At 44.9% G+C, this 14,240-nt stretch overlaps 1 protein-coding gene across 1 annotated transcript; it reads left to right on the forward strand.

Annotated features, from left to right (window-relative positions):
• Positions 1-3,446: 3,446 nt before the first annotated feature.
• On the forward strand, positions 3,447-13,516 carry LOC102295072 (thrombospondin type-1 domain-containing protein 7A; the record flags this gene model as incomplete). The annotated part of the gene is given in 7 exon segments (XM_042217536.1): positions 3,447-3,588; positions 8,139-8,254; positions 8,341-8,458; positions 9,288-9,433; positions 11,020-11,194; positions 13,008-13,181; positions 13,421-13,516. Coding segments are annotated over 7 exon segments (967 nt in total), but the record flags the coding sequence as incomplete, so codon positions are not given.
• Positions 13,517-14,240: the final 724 nt, after the last annotated feature.

Consider the following 14,240-nt stretch of genomic DNA (forward strand, 5'->3'; position numbering starts at 1 on the left):
GGGGCCCCGGTAACCCTATCCCGGGCAGGGTAAACTGTTCCCTCGATATTCTTTTCATGGGGGTCTTCTGAATCGCTCTTTGTCTGGTCCCTCACCCAGGACCAGTTTGTCTAATTTCCCATATGTGTAAATAGATTGGACCCAGCAACTTCAGAGTTTTAAGACTTCTCAGCCAATCAGATTGTCTCGTATTTCTTTATGGCTATTGTGTAATGAAGTTAAAAACCATTACACTGGATACAGTAGTGATATAGTTTAAAGCCTTCCCCTGCTTTGTAGCATCATTTTCAGATTCTCAGTGAGTTATTTTAACTACCAGATGAAAGTCAACGATTATTGACCCAAATTGTTTATAATCTAACAAGTTACTAGAATTAACTGATGAGACTGGTAATACAAATGTTCCCAAACTTTGCACAAAAATGAAAAAGTAATTTAAATGAAAAATAACTGGATTAACTCTCTTATTTCTAAGTCATCATAGGTGGTAATCTTAACCCTATATTTTGAACAAGGACAAAATTTCACTCATTATTACAGTCCAGAATGGGATATATAGTATGTAGCTCCAATTAATTTACCAATAGGAGAGAAGATGAAAATCTGGCAGCCAATGGTGGGAAAAAGTAAAAGCGCAGCACCAACATGAGGAGCTAAACAAGGTGGAAATTAAGATGCTTCTAAACCAGCCGAGACATATGTTCTCACCAGCATGTCCTGGGTTAGAATAGGGTTTGCTTCCAGCTGGATGTGTCCAGCACATTTCACCTAGATGATGCTCAAAAGGTCAGATGCACGAAGGACCTGAATTGGCTCCTTTTGATAAGGAGCATGACCAAGCTCTAACCCTACTTCTATAGGAGAGCCAAGACACCCTTCAGAGGAAGCTAATGTCAACTGTTTGTATTTGTGATCTCATTTTTTAGTCACTACCCAGAGCTTGTGGTCATAGGTGAGGGTAGGAAAATATATTGCCCAGTAAATCAAAAACTTCTCTTTCATACTCAATGCTCATGCTACAGCAGCAGCATTACTGCATATGTTGCACAAATCCATCTGTCAGTCTCCTTCATCATTTTCCCTCTTTAGTGAATAAGACTCTGAGACAAACTGATGTATTTGGGGCAATGATTCAGCCCCACCCCAGGGTAGACACTTTAACTTTTTCCAGATGAAAACAGGATTCAGACTTGGAGTTGCTAATTCTTATCTCAGCCAATTTATACAAATAACTGCATGATGACGCCAACAGAAGCAGCTCACCTCTCCACCTAAAAGTCCAAGAAATGCATGTTATGATTACAGAATCAATCATTAGCCTGCAACCAAGTGTGTCCTTGTGCCAAATGCACTTATGAAAACTCTCATGCTTATTATAGACAACCTGTGAACAACAAAGAAGTCCAGTTACAGCGCGCCGCTCAGGTTTAGGTCAGGTAGGATGTGTCTGTGAAGGTTCTCAGTCATCCAGGTCGTCGTAGTCTAAGGAGCTTGGAAAGAAAAGCGTCCGGACTTCTTTAAGTTACTTGAAGACATTTCACCTCTCATCCGAGAAGCTGCTTCAGTTCTAAGGTCAAATGGTGGAGAGTCCCAGATTTAAACCCAGTGGGAGTTTCCCCCCAAAGAGGGACAAAAGGACCCCCTGATGATCCTCTAATCACATGAGCCAAGGTGTGAAAACGGGTGTGGGTCACAATCAGCCAGGGTTTTGGGTGAGCTCATTGTGAAACCTGGCCCCACCTTATCATGTGATTTCGAAATCACATGATAGGGTGGGGCATGGTTTCACAATGAGCTCATCCTTTAAGTTCAAGCAACTTAAAGAAGTCCAGATGCTTTTCTTTCCGAGCTCCTTAGACGTCAGGTAGGATGTTGCTCCCGATCACACTCCACCAGCCTTCACTGTCATTGCTCACATGAATGCTGAGGTCCCCAAGGACAACAAATCTGGGGGACCTTCCAGCTATCAGCCAGGCACTCCCAGAAGGCTGTGTACTCTGAGCTGATGCTTGGGGCACAGAGAAAAACAACAGTGAGGACCTGTTCTCTTACCCCAAGGTGCATGGAAACATCCAGCTGAGAAAACTACCAGCAAAGAGAAGTATACCTACCCTAGTTCACTACTTCTTACTGAATGCAACTCCAAAGTGGAATAAAGATTAGCCCGTCTCCAGGATACTGCATCCAGAATTGAGCTGTGTGTTGAGCTGAGCCGAAATATATCTAGCTGGTATTGCTCAGTGTCACATATTTGTTTGTATGTTAATTAATTCAATTCACTTTTATTTATATACTGCTAACAACAATCGTGTCAACACACTTTATATAGTGTGACCCTTCATTATTTAAGAGAGAACCGCAATGACCAATCGCCAAGTGCTTACTCTATGTGCAAGCACTTGGCGATTGGTGGGAAGTAAGCGCTCCTTTTCAACAGGAGCTCTCTGTCAGGACCAGACTCATGGAGGGGCAGTAATCTTCAGTGACCAACTGAGGGTCAAGGGAAAAGAAGGGACAAAAGGTGAGGACAGATAGACCGCTAATAACAAACAGGACAAGACAGTTAACAATGTGCAAAAGTGCCATATAAACAAGTCAGGACTGAAAAGAAGAAAGAATGAAAGTCCAACACCAATCTAGACTTAGAGCAACATAACAAAGGGATTTTTGTTATGTTGCTCTCATTTACAAACAATCTAAACCTTTTAAAAAAAAAACAACAACAACAGAAAAAAATGAGTCCACAGAAGAGGGACTGGATAGTTAAACCTTGTAGTTCCCATTCTACTTTTGGAAACTCAAGAAACCATAGGTACCATAGGTATGGTAGGAGAATGTGACTGTGGACAGTTGTCTGTCTCTATGCGTACCCCACCTCTTGTGTTAATGTAGCTGGGATAGGATTCACATTTGGAAAAATGTGAATAGATTTTCCTGTGTGCCAGTTAAAATGATCATTTTCTCAGTTCTCTGCTGCCAAAACTTGGATTAACTGTGAAATAAAAACAATATTCTGATTGCAGAGGGTTAGAATTAGAGTTGGGATTATCACTGATAATGACTTTGACTTCTTAAGGTGAATATATGAATTAGGCCTGAACATTCAGGACTTCGTGTGTGAAAAAAACAAGCTTAGCTTCTGTTCTGGTTTTGGACTTTTTCTTGATCGCTTTGGCACAATTGTGACAGCAGAAAAGTAATTCTTACTACTGTTAATACAGTTCTCAAATCAGGAACACATTTCACCAACACAAACTGCTAGTGTTTCAATGCAAGATATGATGCACTTCTCACTTGAATCTCACATCTCATCAAAAGAGTTCAAATTTCAGTCAAATTACTTCTGTCTGTCTATCTCCAACATAGAAAAATGAAAAGCCTTTATGTTCCACACTTTTAATGTGTACTTATGTTAAACAGTCAGAACCTTTCCCTCTGCTTTCCAGCCATGTAGTGAGAACAGCACCCGGGAGAGGAGCGCTTACCCGCTCCGACAGCCAGGAGAAAAGAAGGAGTGTCCACCGACTGAAGAGACAGAGCCATGCAAACTCAACAGGAACTGCTTTCACTACACCTACAACATCACTGGTCAGCATTAACCTGTTCAGATTTTTTTCCAAAGAAGTTGGGATATTATGTATGTTAAGAAAAACAATGAATGCAAATCAATTAAATTCTGTACTTAGAGCAGGGGTCTCAAACTCCAGGCCTCGAGGGCCGGTGTCCTGCAGGATTAAGATGTGTCCTTGATCAAACACAGCTGATTTAAATGGCCAAATGACTTCCTCAACATGTCTTGAAGTTCTCCAGAGGACTGGTAATGAACTAATCACTTGATCCAGGGTGATATCTAAACCTGTAGGACACCAGTGTCATGGCTCGGCTGTGTGGCAGGCAGGAGGAGGACCCAAGATGCAGACTCACAGACACGGGGATAAACTTAAAGAACACAGCTTTAATGCTGGCACGGCAGAATACAGGAAATACAGAACTAACTGGGAAAAAGTAAACTAACACTCACAGGAAGACACAGGAAGATCCACACAACATGAGGGAGAACGCGACGCCGAACAGAGGGAGACGCAGACAGAAATACACAGAGGGTTAACGAGGAAAGTGGGAACACACGGGGAACACAGCTGACACAGATAACCATAACGAGACACTGACGGGAGACGGGCAGAGTCAAACAGGAAGTACAGAGGTTCAGACAGGAGGAGAGAGAGCACGGGGAAAAACACAGACATAACGGGCTGGGGAAACATGGAACAACCACAAAGGGAGACGAGGGCTCATAAATACAGAGAGGGCACACAGGGGGGAGAGAGAGCACGGGGAGAACTTAGACATAACGGGCAGGGGAAACATGGAATAAAACATAAGGAGAGACGAAGGCTCACAGATACACAGAGGGGCACACAGGGGGTGAGAGTCACAAAGGGAAAGCACTCAGGGAACACCACAACAGGGCAACTCAGGAAACAGAGCCTAAACAGGGAACTGAAATACAAAGATACATAAAACTAAGAATACTGGGCCAACATGGCCCAGGACCATGACAGTACCCCCCCCCACAAGGGCTGGCTCCAGACAGCCCAAACACAGGAAAACCAAACCAAACAGAAAACGACCCAGGGCGGGCGGCGGGGGCCCAGGACGGAGGGCCCGGAACAGGAAACAAAACAACTAGAAAACACAGGAGCACAAGACCAAAGTTCAAAGAGAGTTCAGGGGGCCGACCCAGAGCCCACAGGCACAAGAGTTCACGGGTCACACGGTCGGGGGGCCGACCAGGCGGGTGGCACAGGTGACAGAGCTGGTCCGGAGGCCGACCGCACGGAAGGCAGCGGCGGCGGCGAAGGACGACGACGGAGCAGTTCAGGGGGCCGACCGCGCGGAAGGCAGCGGCGGCGGCGAAGGAGACGACGGAGCAGCTGCGCCGGGGCCGGGGCGAAGAGCGCTGGGCGCCGAAGGCAGGCCGAGGGAGCGACGAGGGGCCGCCGCGCGGAAGGCAGCGGCGGCTCTCCAGTCTCAGGCGTGTAGGCCGAGGCCCGGTGGGCCTAGGACCAGACGAGGCAGGACCAGACGAGGCAGCAGACCAGACGACGTGGCATGGGGGGGACCAGCGAGCACTAGGCTGGACCAGACGAGGACGAAGACTCGGAGGCTGGACCAGACGAGGACGAAGACTCGGAGGCTGGACCAGACGAAGAAGACTCTGAGGCTGGACCAGACGAGGACGAAGACTCGGAGGCTGAGGGCCAGACGAAGACTCGGAGGCTGGATGCACAGACGAAGCACAGGCTGGAGCTGCAGCAGACGAAGCACAGGCTGGAGCTGCAGCAGACGAGCACAGGACAGCAGGCTCACGACAAGCTGAGGCTGCAGCAGACGAAGGCTCTGAGGCTGCAGCAGACGAAGGCTCTGAGGCTGCAGCAGACGAAGGCTCTGAGGCTGCAGCAGACGAAGGCTCTGAGGCTGCAGCAGACGAAGCACAGGCTGGAGCTGCAGCAGACGGTGGCTGGATGGGCTCCTCGGGCCCTCCAGCGGAGACAGGAGGCTGAACGGGCCCTCGGGCCCTCCAGCGGAGACAGGAGGCTGAACGGGCCCCTCGGACCCTCCAGCGGAGACAGGAGGCTGAACGGGCCCCTCGGACCCTCCAGCGGAGACAGGAGGCTGAACGGGCCCCTCGGACCCTCCAGCGGAGACAGGAGGCTGAACGGGCTCCTCGGGCCCCCCAGCTGACGAGGTAGATGGCGGCGTGGGAGCCGCGGAGTCCTGGATGAGCTCATCCGAGCTCCCAGCAGGAGCCGATGCAGAGCCAGAGAGATTTGGGACCCCTGGCTGAATGTTAAGCTGACCAGCGGACCGTACTGCCATCGGGGACTGGGCCACTGGAGACGCGGGGAGCTGAGCTACTGGGGCCTGCGCTACAGGCGGCACTGGAGCTACTGGGGCCTGCGCTACAGGCGGCACTGGAGCTACTGGGGCCTGCGCTACAGGCGGCACTGGAGCTACTGGGGCCTGCGCTACAGGCGGCACTGGAGCTACTGGGGCCTGCGCTACAGGCGGCACTGGAGCTACTGGGGCCTGCTGACAGGTCGGCTCTGGAAACTGAGCTGAAAGTGGCTGCGGAGTAGCTAACCGAGCTGAGAGTGGCTGCGGGGTAGGTGACACTGGGAGCTGAGCTACTGGAGACCCAGGTGACACTGGTGTACTGGGGTGAAGGCAGCGAGGATGCAGTCTCTCTCTTAAGGGAGGATCGAATGATTTAGCGATAAATCTTGACGGGAAAAGATGCCGATGCTGAGAATACCAGGCAGCGGGGGCTTCCAGGAGGGTAGCTGACTGAGCTGTGGGTGGCTGCGAGGGAGCTAACTGAACTGAGGGTGGCTGCGAGGGAGCTAACTGAACTAGGGTGCTGCGAGGGAGTAACTGAATAGGGCTGCACAGGCGATAAGCAGCTCGCTTTGACATCCGCCACACAAGACACAGCCCCTGAATGAACAGTCATAATGTCTGGAAAAGACACAGAGTCCTCACTCACCACAGTAGGTGAATTAGAAGTCCGAATGTCCGGCTGTGGGGTGGTGCGACGGCGGCGTGAACGCCGTTTCCTTCGGGATGGGGGAGGAGCTGAGCCGGGCCGCGAATCCTCCAGCGGACCGGACTGAACGTCCTCCGACTCTTCCCACCGGAGAGGCAGTTCCGGGCGGATGCCTATGGTGGACACGAGGAAGTCCCGGATGCGGGGGTGTAGCGCGCCGAATAACCAGGGGAGTCCGGACACCATCCGCTGTAGACGGCTGGCTAAGATCTCCCGGTATCCTCCCCTTGGCAGCGTCAACCACTCCTGACAGTCATATTCCACCGTGTAAATTAGATCCTCACGGAGCTCAGCGGAGGGGTTGTGAACTGCTGGGTCCATGTCGTGGTCGCGTTCTTCTGTCATGGCTCGGCTGTGTGGCAGGCAGGAGGAGGACCCAAGATGCAGACTCACAGACACGGGGATAAACTTAAAGAACACAGCTTTAATGCTGGCACGGCAGAATACAGGAAATACAGAACTAACTGGGAAAAAGTAAACTAACACTCACAGGAAGACACAGGAAGATCCACACAACATGAGGGAGAACGCGACGCCGAACAGAGGGAGACGCAGACAGAAATACACAGAGGGTTAACGAGGAAAGTGGGAACACACGGGGAACACAGCTGACACAGATAACCATAACGAGACACTGACGGGAGACGGGCAGAGTCAAACAGGAAGTACAGAGGTTCAGACAGGAGGAGAGAGAGCACGGGGAAAAACACAGACATAACGGGCTGGGGAAACATGGAACAACCACAAAGGGAGACGAGGGCTCATAAATACAGAGAGGGCACACAGGGGGAGACACGGAGACGCACGGGCAGGGAAACATGGAAATAAAACATAAGGAGAGACGAAGGCTCACAGATACACAGAGGGGCACACAGGGGGTGAGAGTCACAAAGGGAAAGCACTCAGGGAACACCACAACAGGGCAACTCAGGAAACAGAGCCTAAACAGGGAACTGAAATACAAAGATACATAAAACTAAGAATACTGGGCCAACATGGCCCAGGACCATGACAACCAGCCCTCGAGGCCTGGAGTTCAAGACCCCTGATTTAAAGACACAGCGTAGTGCAGTGTTTAGCACTGCAAATTCAAAGCAAGCACATCCTGGGTTTAAGCTGTTCAGTGCCCTTCTGTTTAAAGTTACCGTTTCACTTTGTGCCTGCGTGAGCTTTTTCCATGTACTGTATGTTTAAATCCTCATAGGTGTCAATGTGAGCATGAATGATTGTCTTTTTGTGTTGGCTTTGCAAAAGACTTGCGATCCTTCACTGAGTGTACATCCAGCATGCACGGATTAATTAAAGGAAGGAAAACAGAATGTCGGTTGTTTAAACTGAAACTTTGGCCCGGTCATTAAAAAGTATTTTATGGGTCAGAAATAAACAACTTGGGGTTAGTATCCTTCCCAGGCATACAGACTGAAGCAGCCAGAGATTGAACCACCAACCTTCAGACTGTAGATGACCTACTCTCCTACCTCCTGAGCTACAGCCACCCCTGTTATGCTGACCTTTTACTGTGTCTCTTCAGAATGGAGTACCTGTCAGCTCAGTGACAAAGCAGTATGTGGAAATGGATTCAAAACCCGCATGCTGGACTGTGTGCGTAGTGATGGTAAATCTGTAGACCTCCTCTTCTGCAAAGAGGTGAGATGTTTGGTACTGCTTGCCTTTTAAACCTTTGTAAATGGTTCTGTTTGAGTTCATGAAATACTAATGATATTTCTTTGCAGCTTGGTCTGGAGAGAAAGTGGCAAATGAATGCATCCTGTGTTGTGGAGTGTCCTGTTAATTGCCAGCTGTCTGACTGGTCACCATGGTCTGGCTGTAGTCACACATGTGGACTGGCAGGTAAACAAATCCAGGGAAGAATTGGAATTAACCAGTTACATTTTTCGCAGTAGTGTTTTGCTACTATGTGCTAATGTTTGAGTCCAACAGTCTCTAATCATATATGTTTCCTTTTAAGTTTTGTGTACTTTATCTGCACTGCACTGTGTTATTTTACAGATAGAAACTGTTCACAGCTCAGCTGCTCTAACAGGAATGATAAACACTGGAATAAAAGTGAATGTGGGAATTACAAACCTTTACTTCATGTAGATTGTCCAAATGCTTTACAAATGTTCTCTTAGCTTGGACTTGCTGGTTATAGTGCAGGAGACTTCCCCACCTGGTGACTCCATTGTCCTACTTCATCACATGACAGTGAGACCTGGAGTGGTTTGGGAGGAACGGCCTGCCTCGAGTGGTTCAGATTTTTGTGCAGTTTGTGACAGAGGAATGTTCATGTGCACATGGCACTAGTACGCCCTGGGTAAATGATTGATTCTGGAAATAGTTTTTTTGAGAGTTTTTGAGAAGCTAAGCATTTAACAGATCAGCATCTAGTAGTTAGTTAGATCAAAAGGCAGGGTAGGATGGTATATCAGTATAGTACCAATTGCCTTCCTAGTGAAGTTAAATAAATCTTTAAATTCCTCAAAAAAGCTGCCTTTGAGTTTGGTCCTGCCCGAGAGTGCTACACTTTGGGTCCTGTCCTTCCTTGCCTCATACAGCGTTACATGACATTACATAGCAAAGGAAGAGGTCTTTATGTTTCGAGTAATTAATGTTATCCTATTCTTTTTTACCCAACCATTAATATTTGAATTTTTCTCATTTATCTGCTTTTTGGCAGGCAAACTGTGGAGGAGACGGACAGTGATCCAAGCTCCGCAGGGTGATGGGAGGCCATGTCCATCCCAAATGGAACAGTGGAAGCCCTGCCTGGTGAAGCCCTGCTACAGGTGGAGATACAGCGCCTGGTCTGAGTGCAAATCTGAGGTCAATTAGCCTTCCTCTTCTTCTTCAACATATTTACCAGAATAGTGAAACACTGTATATAATTTTCACTAGTCACTAATTTTACTAGCGTAAAAAATATTATATAAAACCATTAAAGTCATATTAAACCATCCTGACATACTCACCTGGATGAGGAGGGATAGTCCAAAATGAAGGTGTCTCACAAGATGCTGTCATCAAACTTTCCAGAAGACTGACTTTGACCAACATTGTTGTGGCGTTTGCCATTTCACTATTTAGTAAACCCTAAAAGACATGCTGTGACTCTTCCACAGCATGTCTTTATCCTGTCTTCCTTCTCTCACCATAACCGGTTGCAGCAGATGGCCCCGCCCCTCCCTGAGCCTGGTTCTGTCAGAGGTTTCTTCCTGTTAAAAGGGAGTTTTTCCTTCCCACTGTCGCCACGGTCTACCTTACAATATGAAGCGCCTTGAGGCGACTGTTGTTGTGATTTGGTGCTGTATAAATAAAAGTGAATTGAATTGAAAATTTATACTTAGTATTCATAAGAACTTTATAAATGAAAAATGGGACAATTAACATGACAAATGTCTTGACCAGTGTTGGTCAAGTTACTTAAAAAAAGTAATCAGTAACTAATTACTGATTACTTCCCCCAAAAAAATCCCGTTACTTTACTGATTACTTATTTTCAAAAGTAATTAATTACTTAGTTACTTAGTTACTTTTTAAAAACACGATTTACAACCTGAATAGGTGATAAAGCGATAGATCTTTCAGCCCAATTCTACTTTTTCTGCATAATCCATCATACAAAATGTAATCAAATGGAAAAGTCTCTTTTTTTTTAACTTGTTTTATTAGTTTTAATCTTTTAACTTTATGCATCAAGCAAAAATTAAATTACATGCAACATTCTCTGACTTGAATAAATTAGTTTAACATTTAAACCTATTTTCTACACATTCCAGCACATAGAATAAAATATTTTTTGTGTTTACACTCAGTCTTTCAAATAGATGCAAGTAAAACACAGCAGAAAATAAATCAAATCAGCGGTCCTGTTGCTCTATTTTCACCTGTAAAGCAGCAGTAGGGCAGGCGGAGGTTTACCCTGGTGCAGGTGTGGGAAAGTAACGGTAATCTAATTACCGTTTTTGCAATAGTAATCCCTTACTTTACTCTTTACTTGAAAAAAGTAACGAGTAACGCGTTACTGCCCATCTCTGGTCTTGACTAATTATTATTATTATTATTATTATTATTATTATTATTATTATTATTATTATATGCCTCTCCTTTTAAATTACCATGTTAACCTGAAGGATATCATTATTATTATTATTGTTATTATTGTTATAATAGTTTAATATTTAACTCATTTCAAACAGCAGGTGACCAGTAGTACCAGTACCAGTAGTTTGTTACCATATTTAGAATTTTTTTTAAACTTACCAAGGACTAACACAAATGGTTTAAAATCATTTGAAGGCCTAGTAGCTGAATGTGATTAAAGCTACCAGCTAGCTGACTGGACTACAGAAGTTAAATGTAGATTGATATTGTATCCATATTTAGTGTAATTCTGTTTGCTTTTCCATTAGGGAGCGAGGTGTGGAGAAGGTCTGAGATTCAGGAATGTGTCGTGCTTTGTGTCAGACGGTTCAGGTCGACAGGATGGTAGTGCGGTGGATGATGAACTGTGTGGAGATCTGGAGCCCTCAGTAGAGGGAAACACACAAATAGTTCTGCAGGAACCCTGTACTGTACCCTGTCCAGGTAGGTTGTTGTTGAATCCAACAGCCTCTTTGTTAATAAAGAGCAGTCACTTGCTGAGGTAACAGGAACTTGTCTGTTACTATTGGACCCAAACCCAAGACTATTCACACAAGTATTACAGTTAATGTGCTTCACTATTAAATACACTGACTAAATTGTTGATATTGAAAGAAATTCTGCTGTGCTGGTTTTAAATATTTCATCATCTGATGGATTCTGACTTTTGTATGTAAATAAGGAGCCTTGCTTACACACAATAGTTAATCACAGAATTCCACAGGGTTCTGTGCTAGGACGTTTTCACATTATACATCACCCCCAGATAATGTCATAATTCCTCTGTACATAGTTTGGATAGTTTTGACCTTCAGTTCTATCTTGACATTGTCCTTCAGGATATGACTTTAAATTAGCATATATATATAAATACTATAACAGGAAACATTGCCTCAGAATGATGGTAAAAAATGTCCATTTGTTACTTCTTGGGAAGATGACTTCAATTATTTATCAGAATGTTCTAAAAGCCTTTATTTGAGCTCTCTTTTCCTGTCAGTTCTAGTGCTGTTACTTAATGCTAATCATTGAATCTTTCTCTGCCACGAGCCGAGTTTAGTGCAAAGTAAGAGATGATATTCAGCTGCGGGTAATTTACCAACATAGATCCCTTGAAGGACTAAAATGAACCAGAAATGCCTGATTGACAAGTTTATTTTTACAGTGGGTAAATGTCTCACTTTTCTAGCATCTGCTCTTTAATCTCTGCAACGTGTCATGGTCTGTGTGCGGGCAGGCAGAAAAGAACCCAATCGCAGACTCCAAAACCCAAAGACAAAAGCTGAACCTAAACAGCTTTATTGCTGTGCACAAACTGAACTGAACTGGGAATACAAAAACTAAACTAGTAGGCAGGCAGACGGAACACACAGCGAGGGAGGATGGTGAGCAGACGTTAACGATGCGACACTGACACAGAGAAACACAGGCCTTAAATACACACTGGGATAACAAGGGCATGAGACACAGAAGGAGAGCACAGCTGGGACTAATCAAAGCTGACTAGACAAGGGGAAGCAAAACCAGACACACTACACACAGGACAGAGACTATCAAAGTAAAACAGGAAAAACAACACCAGGTATGCACAGACACGAGCTTGACACAAGACCTCAGACATAGCAACAGGGAGGGAACACACGGGCAGACAGAGCCAAAACATGAAGAACTCAAAGTCTAAACCCAAATACATAATCAGAATAAACCAGTGCATAGTATGATAATAATGATAAACACAAAACGCTGGGTCAAATGACCCAGGACCCTGACACAATGCCTCCTCGACACACGATGACTTCCACTATATCAAGCAGGAAAAATGAGACCAGCTGTTTTGATTTCTTTCGTAAATCAGTTTGCAAACTTGATTTAAAGATTCTCCTGGAAGGAACCCCCAGAAATAGGTATAAATACTTGTAAATATTTAATAACCACTGTATAGTGCCTTTCTAAACATTATGGATGGCTACCATAATGCTCATTTTAAAGAATGTATAATGTGTAAGATTTGTGTGCCATTTCATTCACGTTTTATTTTCCTTTAACTAGCTTAATATTACATTTTAACAGCACATGATATAATCTCCCAAAGCCATGAATAGGCTGTGGATATGCACTTAACACTTGAAATTTAACACTTAAAACTTTAATTATGGATTCTGGATGCCTGGACACTGTGTTTATCACTAACTTAGTTTTTACATCATACAGTGATGTTGCATTTTGGTTTGCTGATTAACTGATTTCTGTTCTGTAGGAGAGTGCTACTTGACAGACTGGACTGTTTGGAGTTCATGCCAGCTAAGCTGCATAAATGGAGCTGACCTGGGCTTCGGTTCAGTCCAAGTTCGATCCAGAGCCGTGGTGGCCCAGGATCCAGAGAACCTGCTGCAGTGTCCAGAACAAGAGCTTGAAGCACGACCGTGTACAGGTCACAAAGGATGTTTTTTAATGTGAACTGCAATTAATTCAGACATTTAAGCACTGATATAGTTTTGCCCCTTTTCCTGTTTTTTTTCTTACACTAAGAAATGTAAGTGTAAGCTACACAAAAAATAAAAGTGGTGAAAAGGACCGACAATATTCATATAATTTAAATTATTATTTAATTATTTAAATTAAAAAAAACATTTTTTTAAACAAAAACATCTGATTATATCCTTTCTGTAGACGGTGAATGTTTTGATTACAAGTGGAAATCTGGACCGTGGAGAGGCTCGTCTCGGCACGTCTGGTGTGAGCGTTCAGATGGTCTCAATGTCACAGGTAATAAGAACGTGTTTACTGAGTGAACAAATGAACTAAATGAGCTACAGTCTCCCTGTCAGTTCTTTTTTCTTTTCCCAATTCAGTGCCTGTTCTTTAAAACCCTCGATTTACTGAATGCTCAAATTGCTATTGTAGACCAGTTTACAGCCTGATCTCAGACAGAGCAGATGTAAATGTGAGTGTGTGCATGAGTTGCCGCAATAAATCTTTGACATGGGGATTTGCTCTGTGATTAGCAGGGTGACAATGTGCATAAGCTTTCCTAAAACAGTCTTCCCCACAAGCATTACTGGAAAGAGAATTTGAGATCCAGATAACAGATGTGTTTCAATCCCCAGCAGTGCCACAGTGATGATTGTCCATCACCATCAGCACTTTGCATCCACTTCTTTTCCAAATAGCCAATTCATTCATATTTTTGTATACATGAAGAAATATCAGTAGATCTGATGCCCCAGATGCTGTGCTGGCCCTTGCATCTGTGATTGGCACAATGCACATTGTTATTCCCTTTTCATAGATTTTTGCTTGTAAGCAGTGGTATTCCTTTCATGAATATTAATATTGATTTCTCCTCCAGAGCCCACAACCTAATAAATATTCAGTAGCCTTGCTGGATCCCCATGCTTTTGCAGACTTGCATTTTTTCTGTCAGTGTCAGTTGCACACTGTCTACATCATTCCCATTACTTTATTCTAAGCATCATTAGACCATTGCTTG

This window comes from Haplochromis burtoni, unplaced genomic scaffold (genome assembly GCF_018398535.1).
Source record: "Haplochromis burtoni strain Fernald_Lab_line unplaced genomic scaffold, NCSU_Asbu1 Contig_2162, whole genome shotgun sequence".
Taxonomy (NCBI): domain Eukaryota; kingdom Metazoa; phylum Chordata; class Actinopteri; order Cichliformes; family Cichlidae; genus Haplochromis; species Haplochromis burtoni.